We start from the raw sequence: 13,125 nt of genomic DNA on the forward strand, positions 1-13,125 counted from the left end.
TCTTTTGTTTCTTTCATTTTTTGACTTTCCACATTTGTCAGCTCTTCAAGTTTAAGCATTTGCTCTCTTTGTGATTTTTTTAGATTATCAAATAAATTCTGTATTGCGACTTTCTTTTTACGAATATTTTCTAGTTGTTCACTTTGGTCTTTAAGTCGCTCAGCAAGCTTATTTCGTTTGTCTGTAAGTTCTTCTAGAATTTTTGCAAAATCTGATGCAGACGATTGGGACATATGTTAAACTTTTTGCATGAAAAAATTGAGGATATCACTTTTTGAATAAAAATCTTTTTGCCATTTATGCGACCGTTAACATTTAGACTGAATCGAACGTTAACTCTAAAATCGACCAATTTCAATGTTCAACAACAACTTTCTTCCACATTTTTCAAATGAATTTTTCCATTCCGTTGGAAATGGTTTCATCGTAGGACAAGGCTTGACAGCTGCATCATCAGCTTATCATTCTCTCATGAATAATCCACCAGGCAAAAAATTACAAGGATTTATTTCTGACCTTGGATACAACTCTTTTAACAATGGAATTGAAATGGCTAAGTGGTCAATAGTAAGTTCGACAATTGAACCATACATTGCACCACATATTCAAACTCCATGGCTCAGAAGTGTGGTTAGCGGTGCAGCAACAGGTGCTCTTATGGAGGTTCGAAATGGTTTAAATGGTATTGCTACTGGTGCATTCAGTGGTGCTATGCAATCCGTAACAATGTCTATATTCAATAATGTTGTTGGTTTTGTTCTTTCACCAATCAATAACATGCGAATGAGTAGAGCTCGAAATAAGTTCAATGAAAAGCGAAACAAAGCTATTTTTTCGGAACCAATTGATGTTATATCGAAGGCATTTTTTGAATAGAAAACTTTTTGAATGTTTACAATCAGAATTGTCTATCGTTCAGTTCAAACACAAATAAACAAAACAAATCTATTTCTTTATAATTTCGCTTCTGTTCCCAAACAAATTCTCCTCATTTCCGGGATAATACCATCAAAGTACGGATGGTTAAGCGCCTCTTTTGCTGATATTCTTTTCATTGGGTCAAATCTTAGCATTCTCAAAACTAAGTCGATTAACAAAGGATCAGCACCACTCATCATTGCTGCTAAGTTGCTTCCTTCGTAATGAGGCAATTCTACGTTATATGTCCTCATGAATTTTTCTCTAAATCCAGGAGATTCTTCTTCAGTTGGAGTTCCTAGGACCTTCAATATTCTTACCATTTGGTCCAACTGGCTATCGCCAGCAAAAAGCGGCGAATAGGTTATCATTTCATACAATATACAACCAATACTCCAAATATCAATTGACAATTCATAAAAACTTCCAAGTATTAGTTCTGGTGCTTTGTACCATGGCGTTACAACCCCTTTAGTGTATAGCCGCATTGGGACCGCAAAGTATCGCGCCATTCCGAAATCACAAATTTTTAAAATTCCATTTTTTGAAACTAAAATATTTTCGGGTTTTATATCGCGATGAATGATTCTGTGTGAGTGAAGATAGTACACACCTGCGAGCATCTGGAATGCATATGATTTGATGAGGCTTGGTCGAAATTGATGTGTTTTTAAATTCATTAAACGTGCTAAATCTATATCAACATATTCAAATGCAAGATATATCGGCACTGTTGATGTGCAAACATCACGTAAAGATATGACATTTATGTGTGAGAGTGATTTGAGTATTGATATCTCTCTTAGAAGATTAGACGGAATGCCATCTTTTTCAATGTTTTCCAATTTCAAAATTTTTAGTGCTACTATTTCATTCGTGACTTTATCTATTGCTTTATATACAACACCATAGGATCCTTCGCCTAATTTTTGATGTTTTTCATATCTTGTTATTTTCATTTCTGAAATTAAACGTAGGCATTTTTGAGGTTTTTTCAATGCCACTGACGGTTATTTTCATGGCCGATATACGTTTATTTTTTCCAATAAAAAATAAGAATTCCCGGGAAATAATAACATTTTAGGAAAGGGAACTTCAATCGAAGAATGGCGTTAATAAAATGATTATTAAAACTTATTCATTTAGTATGGTATTAATATCTTAATACTAAATTCATTCTACCGTGCGATAAGAACGATAAAATCAAATTGTGCACAGAAACGATCATAAAATTATGAAAAAGTTTTCTTAAGAAAAAATGACTTCCCAAAATTTTTTTTATTATGTATCACAAAGATTGATCATGTGGTTCTGGCATGTTCACACAAGTAATGTTATAAAATTTATAGTACCGAATTGGAAAACAGTATTTTTCAAATTTTTTGGAAAAAAAACATACTTAAATTTAATGTTTAAAAACAAGAAAATTCATCTCAAAGATCTCGAATAGAACAGAATTGACCTAAACTTACTTCTCATTTCAGGGTGAGTCTTTAACAATGGGTTTATCACTTCGTTCACAAGTGTTTTATATGCATTTACGAACTCATTATCTTCAATTAAATGTTTTCTTTCAGGTTCGCTTTGCGAAGCTTGAATGAAAGAGCACATGCATTCAATGGTATTATCGAAGAGAATTGACTGGTTTTCTCTTGACGAGCGTACAGCTGTTTGTGTAAGGAGCTTAAAAATCGATTTTTCTGAAAATTCGACAAAAAATAGTTCAGTGTTTAAACTCAACAAATTTTGGAGACATTGATTAAGAATAAAGGAAGGGGCAGAAAAAATGGTGAGTTGTGGTGGCGTGGTGTTGATCGAAAGATGTGAACAGGTTTGAATATACGAAAGGATTTCAGATGAAAATTGCATGAATTCATCAATGTTTATAATACCAACTGTTTCTTTGGCTGTGAAACATAGACAAAGTAAAGTTGGGATTTCAACCAATAAAGTTGATGTAATAAAAGGATCAAATTTTGTTTTTTGATTCACTAACTCCCCTTTATCTGAAATTACCAAATCACCAGACATAAAGCCTTTTGAAACCTGACGACAGTATTGTAAAAGAAATTGAATTTTGGATAAGCGAAGACATTCTCTCACAACATAATCAGGCCGATCATACACAGAACCTGACCTATCTATTTTGCTTTCCATTTCTTTATATGCTTCGTTTTTTAGTTGGAAAATCGCTGTTGCAACGTTTTTTAAATATTTTGAAGTTATATCTAAAGGCTGTATTAAAAGCACAATATTGGTAAGCTTTTGCATCCATGGATGAATGTTAGGAACATCAGATGGAAAAATTAATGGGCGAATTGATTCCCAATAATTTTGCATTTTTTTGGAACGATACTGCGGTTAGGGGTACCCCGTATGTTCCAAAAATCGAAATGGAAAAAGAACTCAAGGACAGAATAAAGATTGAAATCAAATATTATGGCATTGGAAAGGTAGTTTACTTTATTTACAATAATTTTTTCCTTTTAAGGGTTTTATTGTTTATCTTGGGTTGCCTTTTTTTATCAATTGGAGTCAAGCTTCCTTTCTTTATTTTCTTCTTTATAGAAATAGCTGTAGCATGGTGTAGATTCAAAGCTCCACTCATTGACCAAGAGAGAAGAGAACAATTCAAGAAATGGGTTAATGAATCAATTGTTGCAAGCGGAGGTGAAAGTTGTCATTTTGCTAATCTTCTCTTTGAGAACGTATATAGCAAAATGATAACTGATACATACAGTGATTTTTTATGTCCAATTGCAAGTTCTACATTACAAGGTTTATTACCATTTTTTGTTAAGAATCTCAATTTCACTGCCATTTCCTTTGGTTCTAATCCACCTAAGCTTTTACAAGCTGTCACAGAAGAACCACCATTTCCTAATTCTTTATCACTTCAAATTGCAACTGTTCTTGCGAATGATATTTCTCTTTCATGTGACTTCACTATATTTCGAGTTCCATTTACTGTTGTTATTAAAGACATAGTTCTTTACGCACCTGTGCGCGTAATTATCGAGTCACCCGAACATAACGTCTTTTCGAACACATCGGTTATCACATCAATGGCTTTTACAGCGGTAAAACCGCCTATCGTTCTATCGGCAAATATTTATCTTAACGGTTTCTGTATCAACCGAATCCCAATGGTAATGTATCTTATTTCGATTATAGCCGAACATTTTATTTCATTGATTTTAGCGAATGGAGAATGTATTGTTTGGGATTGGATAACAAATAAGTTGTCAATGAGACATATTAAGAGACCTGAATCAGCTCTTTCATATCAACTCTTCCATACAATAGCTGATAAAAGTAAGGCTGATAAGGACTATGGAAGGTTCTCATTTTCAAATGACGCTATTGAAAGATTCGATGAAACAAGAAAGATGTATTGGGAAAGAGCGCAAAAGACTCCTCTCAAACCAAACGAAATTTTGTTGCCAATGTCTCCTGCACATGGAAACGAAACTGAACCCGTTTTCCCTTTCTACCCAGAACGAAAAGAATCACGTGAAGTCGGAATACAGAAGTTCGAATCTGAAGGTTTATCTCAATAAATAATGTGATAGAATTCTAAATATAATATTTAATGGCATGAAACTGTTAAAAATATTTTTTATTAGAGGTATTGGTTTTAAATGAATTACGAATTTTGTTTCAGCAAAAAAGTTTGGCTGCTTCATATGAAAACATTGTTACTAAAAGTATAATGTGAATACAAATTTCAAAACTAGACTTAGGGATTTTTATAAGTATTTTCAAATATTAATTAAAATGTTTTTATGATTGATGTTTATAATGAATGAAAGGGGATTATTATTTCATTTTTTATTAGAATTGGTTCAATATGTTGAAATATTTATATAAATTATTTCGTTTTAATATCATGTGCAAATTATTTTTGAGTAAAATCAAACTTATTTCAAAGTATAAAAGCATAAATATTTTACTAAACAATATAATTTAAAGTTTTTTCCTTAGCTCACTTACTATATTTGACCAAGTTTGATTGAAAGTCTTTAATTCCAGCTGTACGCATTGATCTCTCAAACTATCATGACATATAACTTCCGAACACAACTTTGGGTAATTAAAACAAGTGATCAATTGCGAAGAAGAGTTTGATGGCGCCCTCTTATTCATTATCGCATAATAATTCACGCCAGCAGCATTTGCAGCTACTTTATACCAATCTCTGCAAATATAACCAAACGGCAAAACCTCAATCATATATGTCGGAAATTCATCTGTACTTTCATGCATCCACATTACATGTGCGAGACCACTTCCATGCAGCCCGACAAGTACAGAAGCCTTTGAAACCAAACTAATTTGTTCTTGTACCTTTAAGCTCTCAAATTTTATGCATCGCACATCACAAAAATCACATGTATTTCTCATCAATTCCACAACTTCATCTTGATTGACAATACGCCGATGACTAGTTTGTCTGTCTATCATTATCACTAATAGTTTGCTTTCATTAGTTTTCCGGGCATTTAAAGGGAATTTCAAACTCTCTAAAACAGCATCACGAAAGCCGATAGCATTTTGGCGGTTAACTTCATATTTGAATGAAATCATTTGATTGGAATCGCGGTTTGGGTCGGGGTTCTTTTCGAGTTTTTCAATGCCAACGGTTCCTTGTCGTAACAAAAGTGTGTCTCTAACGATCGACAGCACTTGGATGCCTTTGTGTGAGAAAATATTAGCAACACAATGAAATAGCCAGACGCCATCATTACGGACAAAGACTTGACTGTTATTCATGGTTGCATTCGGCTTTAATAATTGAATATGATTCCATAATGGGATACTAAAATCAAATAGAAAATGCCAGAGCATATAATAGTTATGAAATGTCCCATAGATGTAACTAAAATCAGTGACTTCTTTGAAGTTAGTAGGAAACTGTGAAATTTTGAAATTAAGAACAATGGGTTCCGAATTAAAACGATCAATGGTTTTGTCAAATGGAGGAGCTCTTGCTCCTGGTACTAAAAATGGCTCGGGATACCGAAATTGGGCAGGCGAGAAAAAATAAAAATGATTATTAAAAAATATTAAATTTTGATATTCGCACCAACGCTTTGAAAATGAATTCTTATGGTGACATTTTAATTGTGAATATTCGGTGGAATTAGCAAATCTTGTAGTTGATAATTGAACTTTATAAGCAGAATTTATAAATGGCTTAAAATCTTCATATGACTCAGATACGTTAATACCGGATGATGAACAAAGAAGTTCGCCTTCATAATAATCAAGAACAGGCAAAAAAAATCGAAGTTGATACGTGGTATTATCTATTGATAAAACTTCCCCTTTACCAATTGGAAAGAAAATTTGCTGATTAAGCCATGTTGTTCTTAGAGCGAAATGTAAGCTAAAAATATTTTTGTTTTGAGTTGGTAATTCTGGATATGTTATAGAAATGATATCATCAGTGATTAGTATGGAATTGATATCTGTGCAAATTGATGGAACTGAAGGAATACGATTTCGTGCAATTATTATTTTTTGTTCTTTCCGTTTTATTTTTTGAGGGTATGGAATTAATTTAGAAAGAATAACTTCAGATGTAAAGAAGAATACAATAAAAGTTAGTATGAATCTTATTTTCTGGCCAAAAAAAATGCTTTTTTTCCGAAGGTACATATGGTCGAACGTTAATTTAATAAAGAATAATTGAATAATCATTCAAAAACTGTGATAAGGTATTCTTCCAAAAAGAATAAAAATATCCGCAAATATAAGACTTTAAACAAGCAAATATTAATTATTGAAAAATGCACATGAATGTTAAAAACAAATGTGTTGTACATATTACTCAATGCTTATGTATTAAATAAGACCATCACTTTCTTTACGTCGTTAATAGATAAAATTCTGCACAACGAACTTCCATTATTTTTTCATTGTGTAAAACTAAAGAAATATAATATATTATTAACAACATAAAAAAAAGATCTCTTAATTTCAAAATTACTTCATGGACTATACTTGTAAAATCATGAATAAACAGCCCAACTAAATGCAAGAAACTTTTTATCATTAAACTTCAAAATTGTTTAAAATCATACATGCATTATCAGAATTCAAAAATCTTTATCTATGGGATAAAATCCAAACTTGCCATAACTCTTCAGTGAAAAATCTTTTTTGCATAAAGTCCTTTACAAAAAAAATTGATCAATTAATTTATTCAATTTTTTTAATAACCAAAAGAAATTGTGTAAAAACAAGTTCATGTATAAATTAAACATTTTTCTAATCATCATATATCACATTTTTGCAAAAATAAAAAAAAAAAAAACAATATTGTTGAATCAAATCTGAAAATCAGATTTTGATTAATAGACCTGAAAAACAAATAAAATTTCATGTACGTAAAGAGTTGCATTATCAAAATTAGATATCTGTTTTCGATTTTTTAGTTTCATGAATTGTCACTTTTTGTATTCAATCCAATGCTTTCGTTGTTTTTTCATCATTTTCTTTCTATAGAATTGAATTTAACACGAGAAATTTGGGATAAGTTGATTTTATCTAATGACACTGTCTTTGCAAATTTTTATTCACCAACATCATTTTTTTCAAAATATGTTCAATCACATTTTTCCAAAGCTGCAAAAAGATTTAAAAACATTCATTTTTTGAACATCAACTGTGATGTTTTTTCGTGGGTTTGCGACAAATTTTCAATAATCGGGCTTCCTACATTTTTATATTTTCCAGAATTTCAAAATCAAACATATATTCAATATACACTTCCAAGAACAGCAGACTCAATTACAGATTTTATTGAAACTCAATCGTATTATCGAAATTTTTCACATTCCCATATCCATAGAATTAATCCAATTTCATATTATTCGTTCATTAACACCAGTGAATGTAATATTTTAATATTTGGAAATACTTGGTATCGAAGCACTAAAGACTTTCGAATATTAATGCGCAAAGTTGCAAAGATATTTTCTGGCGACAAAAATGTTAACTTTGGATTTATTGACTGTAAGGAATACTTTAACATATGTTACAATGAAATCGAAAATCTGTTTCCTGTTGCCTTCTTTTCTAATGAGAGAGTTAAATACTCATCACGATTCGAAACCGTCGAAGAAGCGGTTTTTTCCATAAATGATTTTTGTGGCACATTTCGAAGTGTGGACGGCACATTACTTGATTCAGCCGGTATTAATGAAATTGATGAGGAAAATATTGTGAGTTTTTCTGAAATCATTAATAATTCGACAAAAAAGCAACAAATGGAATGGGTCAAAAAGAATATTCCTGAGAAATGCTTTTTGTCAAACGTAATGAATAAGATCGTAGAGAATGGAAAAGAAGCTTTGGAGGGCTTACTGAACGTGACAAAAAAGATATTCGAAAGTAAAAGAATGTCACGAAAAGCTAAAGATCAATTAAATATGAAATTGAACTTGTTGAACTTGTTCAAAAAAACTTTGATATGAAATAGAATATAATAATAAATGTTATAAAATTATAATGTTCTTTATTAAATTAAGTGAATTAACTAATATTTGAACATGAAATAACTTGAATTATTATTATATATATTAAGATGCACTCGTTCAAAAATAATTATATAATTTGATTAAAAGCACTACTCAATTAATATTAAACTAATCAAAAATTATAGAAAACCTTAAGATTTCTTAGATGATTAATGAAAAAGTTAAGCATACGATTGTAATTAAAAAATATAAGTTGGAAATGCATTTAATATGAAATGCAGTCTTACTATTGCAATTTCATTTATTGTTTGTACTGTTTCGTTTGGAGCTTCTTCAGCATTATCTTCATTAGCATTAAGATCTTTCACACCTGAGTTGGTTGTAATGTACAGGATATTATTTGGATTTTGTTTTTGTTTAATTATATTAATATTTCGCTGCTTATTCGAAAGAGATTATTTTAATAAAGTAAAATCTCATTTAAATTTCAAAATGATTAATATATATTTATTAATTGGAGGACTTATTAACCTTGGTATTCCACATACATTAATTGCTGTTGCATTACAATGGTGTCAATCAGCAATTATTCAGATTTCAAGACCACTCACGACAATTGTTTCACAAATTTTTTCCCATTTTTTATTTGCTGATGAAAAACTCAACAGATTTAAATTTTCTGCTTTAGGATGTGCATTCATTGGTGTTTCTTTTAATGCAATTCCTTCTTTCACAAAACCACCAAACACAACAAATGATACCATTATAAGTTATGTTTTAATTTTTATGGGTATGTCTCTTTTTGGTGCTGCTGCAGTATTTTTAAAATACAAAACGCCACTTGTTGATATAACCATAAGTTCATTGATCCAAAATTTAAGTTCTTTTATTTTTTGTTTGATTTTTACTCTAATTTGTACTGGTCCTCATAATATGCATAAATGTGCAGTTAGAGCAGATGTTATTGATTGGATATGGCTTCTAATATTAGGAATTTTTGCTTCTGGAATATCTATTCAATGTATGATGTTTCTTATTAAAGAACTTGGTGCAGGTGGCGCAAACTTTGTATGTTTCGGTCAAATAATTGTTGGGGTAATTCTTGGAATTTTTTGGCTTAAAGAATGGAATTCATATAGCTCATGGGAAATTTCAATCTCTGTTATTGGGCTTACCCTAATTGCACTTGCTGTTTTAATTGGATTTATTGAGAAACCAAAAAATGTATTTAAATCTGATGAAGAAAAATACTGAAATATTAAAAAAAAAAAAAATTGATGTTGTCGTCGGTGTGGGAGTGATAATGAGCGCATTGGCTGTTTCAACAATTTAAAATAAAAATTATTAGTTCGACAATTTATTTAGCTTGTTTTGCCTTTGGTTTTTGTTGTCCATCTGCAGCGAGAGATGCTTCTTCTGGTTCCTTTGCAGTGAATATTTGTTTTGGTAATGAATAATCAATTTCGAAAAATGGAATAAGATCTTCCATTCGTGTTGGCTTCTTCTTTAAACTTTTCATGCTCATGTACCCTTCTTGATCATAATAATCATAATATTCCATTTCGATTGGATTATCCATTTTATTCAGCATTGCTTTGCTTGGTCTCATTCTAGGATCTGGATAGTCCCTTTCGTCGCGTCTTTCATACTTTTTTCTTGCCTCAGGATGCATTTCATAATGTTCCTTCTTGGACCTGCCTCCTTTCATGATAATTATTTGGCAAAATTACTGACAAAGAAAATTTGAATGAAAATATTCGTTGCATTATTATTTACGTTCAAAAAATAAATTGACAAAAAAGATATCTAATGTAACACATTTATAGCTTCATATCTAAGAAAGAAAACATAACTACTGAACGTAATTATACAAGAGATTATTAAAATCATCATAATTTCAAAAAAAAATATGTATCACATTGTTATTCAATTTTTATGTGTAAACGAGTTTGTGGAATTATGAGAATATTATTATGTTTATAAAAATTATAAATGCATTTTCTAAAAAAAGTTTTTATAAACTTGTATCAATAAATTCATTTGAGTTATTTCCATTTTTCATTTTTATATAAAAGATTATACCTCCTGTAATGGCACTTATCCCAGCAAGAGCTGCTATAATTCCCACAATCAATCCAACTCTTGAAAATTTGCTGTGATCCTTTTTATTGTTGGTAATTTGACTTGTTATATTGGATGATTTATCTGTTTTTGGAGGATTTTCTGGTTCTTCAGTTTTCTTTCCAGGTTCATCTGGTTCTTGAGGCACATCAGGCTCATCAGGGACTTCTGGTTCATTTGGTTGTGCATCTGTTATCATAACGCCGAGACAATTTTGCAATTCGCTTTCATCCTTAAGGAAGTAAGATGTACAAAATGGTTTTATTCTTGAATTTTTTCCATTAAGTTCTGGATTATCTGATTTAAATGTAACTAATTTTTTATATGAATTACAATTTTGTATAGAAAATATTTTTCTCTTTGCACAATAGACAAAGCTTATTGAATTAAGCAAGTCATCTGTAATTTTATCTTTACCTTCATATCTTAATATAATTTCTTTTGGAGTTGTCATTCCATTTCTGGTTAAAATTAAAGGGAATGAACCGAATGAATAATTAATTTCAACAATTCCATTTTTTATATCAATATAATTAGATTTTAATGTTTTGGTATTTTTAAGTGATAATTTTTTACCAATAATTAAATCTCCAAATATTATTTCATCAGATTCCATTACATTAATATTATTAGTAATTAATTTGTTATTAATTTTTGAATTTTCCATAAAGCTTGATTCAATATTATTACATTTTATAAAATTAATTTCAGTATATTTAATAATTCCATTATTTGCACGATAAGAGAATTTCTCATTATTACAATTTATTGTAATTGGATCATTTAATAAATAATTAATATTATCATATTTAAAAGAAAAAGAAGCATCATTTACCTCATTTAATGATAACTTTATATTATTTGTAATATCTACAAATTTAAGATTATTTCCTTTAATTATTAAAGGTTTAGTAAATTTTGAATTTTCCCAATTTCCTTTAAAATTCAAAGTTAATTCTTTGTTTAATGCTTGAGTATTTAAGATGAATCCATCAAATTTAACACTATTTTGAGAAAGAGTGACTTCATTATTATTTAATGAATCTGTTAAAATTTGATATTCAATAATTCCTTTATGTTTTTCTTTCTTAATTAAATTCGTCCCAATATTAATATCATTATCGTTAAACTGAATAGACATTGGATATGTAGATTGTAATCCTAAATTATTATACACTGATTTTGTAAGTGATCCAAAAGTTTTAAAATCAAGAAAAACTTCTTTTCCTAGAAACAAAACATTATCTTCATAAAGTTTTCCTTTGATAGTATTGTTAATAAGTTCTACATATGGAATCTTCATTTCAATATCTTTATTAGATATTATATTTTTAAAATTAATATCTAAAGAACAATTTTCAATTCTAAGTTTTTTAATATGTTGAATATCAGTTTGATCTATATCAATGGTTAATTCATTTTTTATCAATGATGTTATTGATATTTCAGTATTGATATTTGGTAATTCAGATAATTTTATTGAATCTTTTAATGATTCATTAAATAAAAAGTTTATTTTCTTTGTTCCTTTATGTATTATACTTTTTGGATTTGTAATTTCAGTGAGTTTTACAGGAACATAATCATTATTGTTAACATTACATTTTGAACCATAACAATATTTTTCAGGAATAGAAGCAGGAAGACTTTTCATAATCATTTGAATGCAATCTTGATTGTTAATATGTTCAATTTTGAATTCTGTAATTTCCTTAAATTCATCAGCATCCTCATTTATAAAATTATAATTAAATGCATTTTGAGGAATTTTATTTGCGCACATGAGATTTAAAGGAATATTAATTTTTTTCTTTAACTCTTCAAAATGAATTGATTTATCCATATTTAAATTTATGTTTAAATTATATTTTAAGTTATGTGAATCATAAGGAATTTCAGCTTTATAATTAATATTAGGTAATATTATTTTACCAGTCTTCTCAATTTTGATTTCTAATGTTATAGTACCTCCGGAAATTAAGTCAAAGTAATTAGATTCTTTGTTTTTATTACTTAAAATATTAATATTCATAGATTTGGTTTTCACATTTTTTGAAGAAGAGATTGGTATGTCTAAATAAGAAACCATTAAAGTTAACTGATTATTAGAATTTAAATCAGAATTTAATTCCAAATTTTTAACTTCATTTGCATAAAAAATTATAGGTTCTGTGATTTGAGAATTTATTGAGTTACTTGATGATTTTAATATCAAACTATTTGTTATTCCACATTCTCTTGATGTTGTTATTATATTAATTCCAGCACTACCAATATTTGCAATTAAAGCAGGAACATTTAATCCTCCAATTTCAATTGTTGACTTTTCTTTTTGTATAATATTGAAAATTGGACCTAACACTTTATTTGAAGGCATTCCAAATGATAATGACTTTTGGAAATCATTTGGAAAAGAAACTATTCCTCCATTAAGCTTTAAATCAAAAAGAAATGATTCATGAAAACCAAATTTTTCTTTTTGAATAAATGTATATTTAGAAGTGATATCTTTGAAATATACTTTTGTGAATGAATATTTTGTTTTAAAAGAAATTTTATTATTCCCATTGTATGGTTTGATTGAAAATGAATAAGCAGAAAG

General features: G+C 29.2%; 5 protein-coding genes across 5 annotated transcripts; 2 read left to right on the plus strand and 3 right to left on the minus strand.

Moving 5' to 3' along the window:
• Window positions 1-357: 357 nt before the first annotated feature.
• On the plus strand, window positions 358-876 carry GO595_006950 (uncharacterized protein; the record flags this gene model as incomplete). Its single annotated transcript, XM_067920359.1, has 1 exon — window positions 358-876. One exon carries the CDS (start codon window positions 358-360, stop codon window positions 874-876), a length of 519 nt encoding a protein of 172 aa, XP_067772469.1.
• Window positions 877-953: 77 nt separating this feature from the next.
• GO595_006951 (CMGC family protein kinase) lies at window positions 954-1,241 on the minus strand (the record flags this gene model as incomplete). The annotated part of the gene is made up of 1 exon (XM_067920361.1): window positions 954-1,241. The coding sequence occupies one exon, from the start codon at window positions 1,239-1,241 to the stop codon at window positions 954-956; it is 288 nt and encodes a 95-aa protein (XP_067772470.1).
• A 2,070-nt stretch (window positions 1,242-3,311) lies between these two features.
• On the plus strand, window positions 3,312-4,478 carry GO595_006952 (uncharacterized protein; the record flags this gene model as incomplete). Its single annotated transcript, XM_067920362.1, has 1 exon — window positions 3,312-4,478. One exon carries the CDS (start codon window positions 3,312-3,314, stop codon window positions 4,476-4,478), a length of 1,167 nt encoding a protein of 388 aa, XP_067772471.1.
• Window positions 4,479-4,884: 406 nt separating this feature from the next.
• GO595_006953 (uncharacterized protein) lies at window positions 4,885-5,691 on the minus strand (the record flags this gene model as incomplete). Its single annotated transcript, XM_067920363.1, has 1 exon — window positions 4,885-5,691. One exon carries the CDS (start codon window positions 5,689-5,691, stop codon window positions 4,885-4,887), a length of 807 nt encoding a protein of 268 aa, XP_067772472.1.
• A 4,068-nt stretch (window positions 5,692-9,759) lies between these two features.
• GO595_006954 (uncharacterized protein) lies at window positions 9,760-10,110 on the minus strand (the record flags this gene model as incomplete). Its single annotated transcript, XM_067920364.1, has 1 exon — window positions 9,760-10,110. One exon carries the CDS (start codon window positions 10,108-10,110, stop codon window positions 9,760-9,762), a length of 351 nt encoding a protein of 116 aa, XP_067772473.1.
• Window positions 10,111-13,125: the final 3,015 nt, after the last annotated feature.

This window comes from Histomonas meleagridis, assembly GCF_020186115.1.
Source record: "Histomonas meleagridis strain 2922-C6/04-10x chromosome Unknown contig_51, whole genome shotgun sequence".
In the NCBI taxonomy this organism is placed as follows: domain Eukaryota; phylum Parabasalia; order Tritrichomonadida; family Dientamoebidae; genus Histomonas; species Histomonas meleagridis.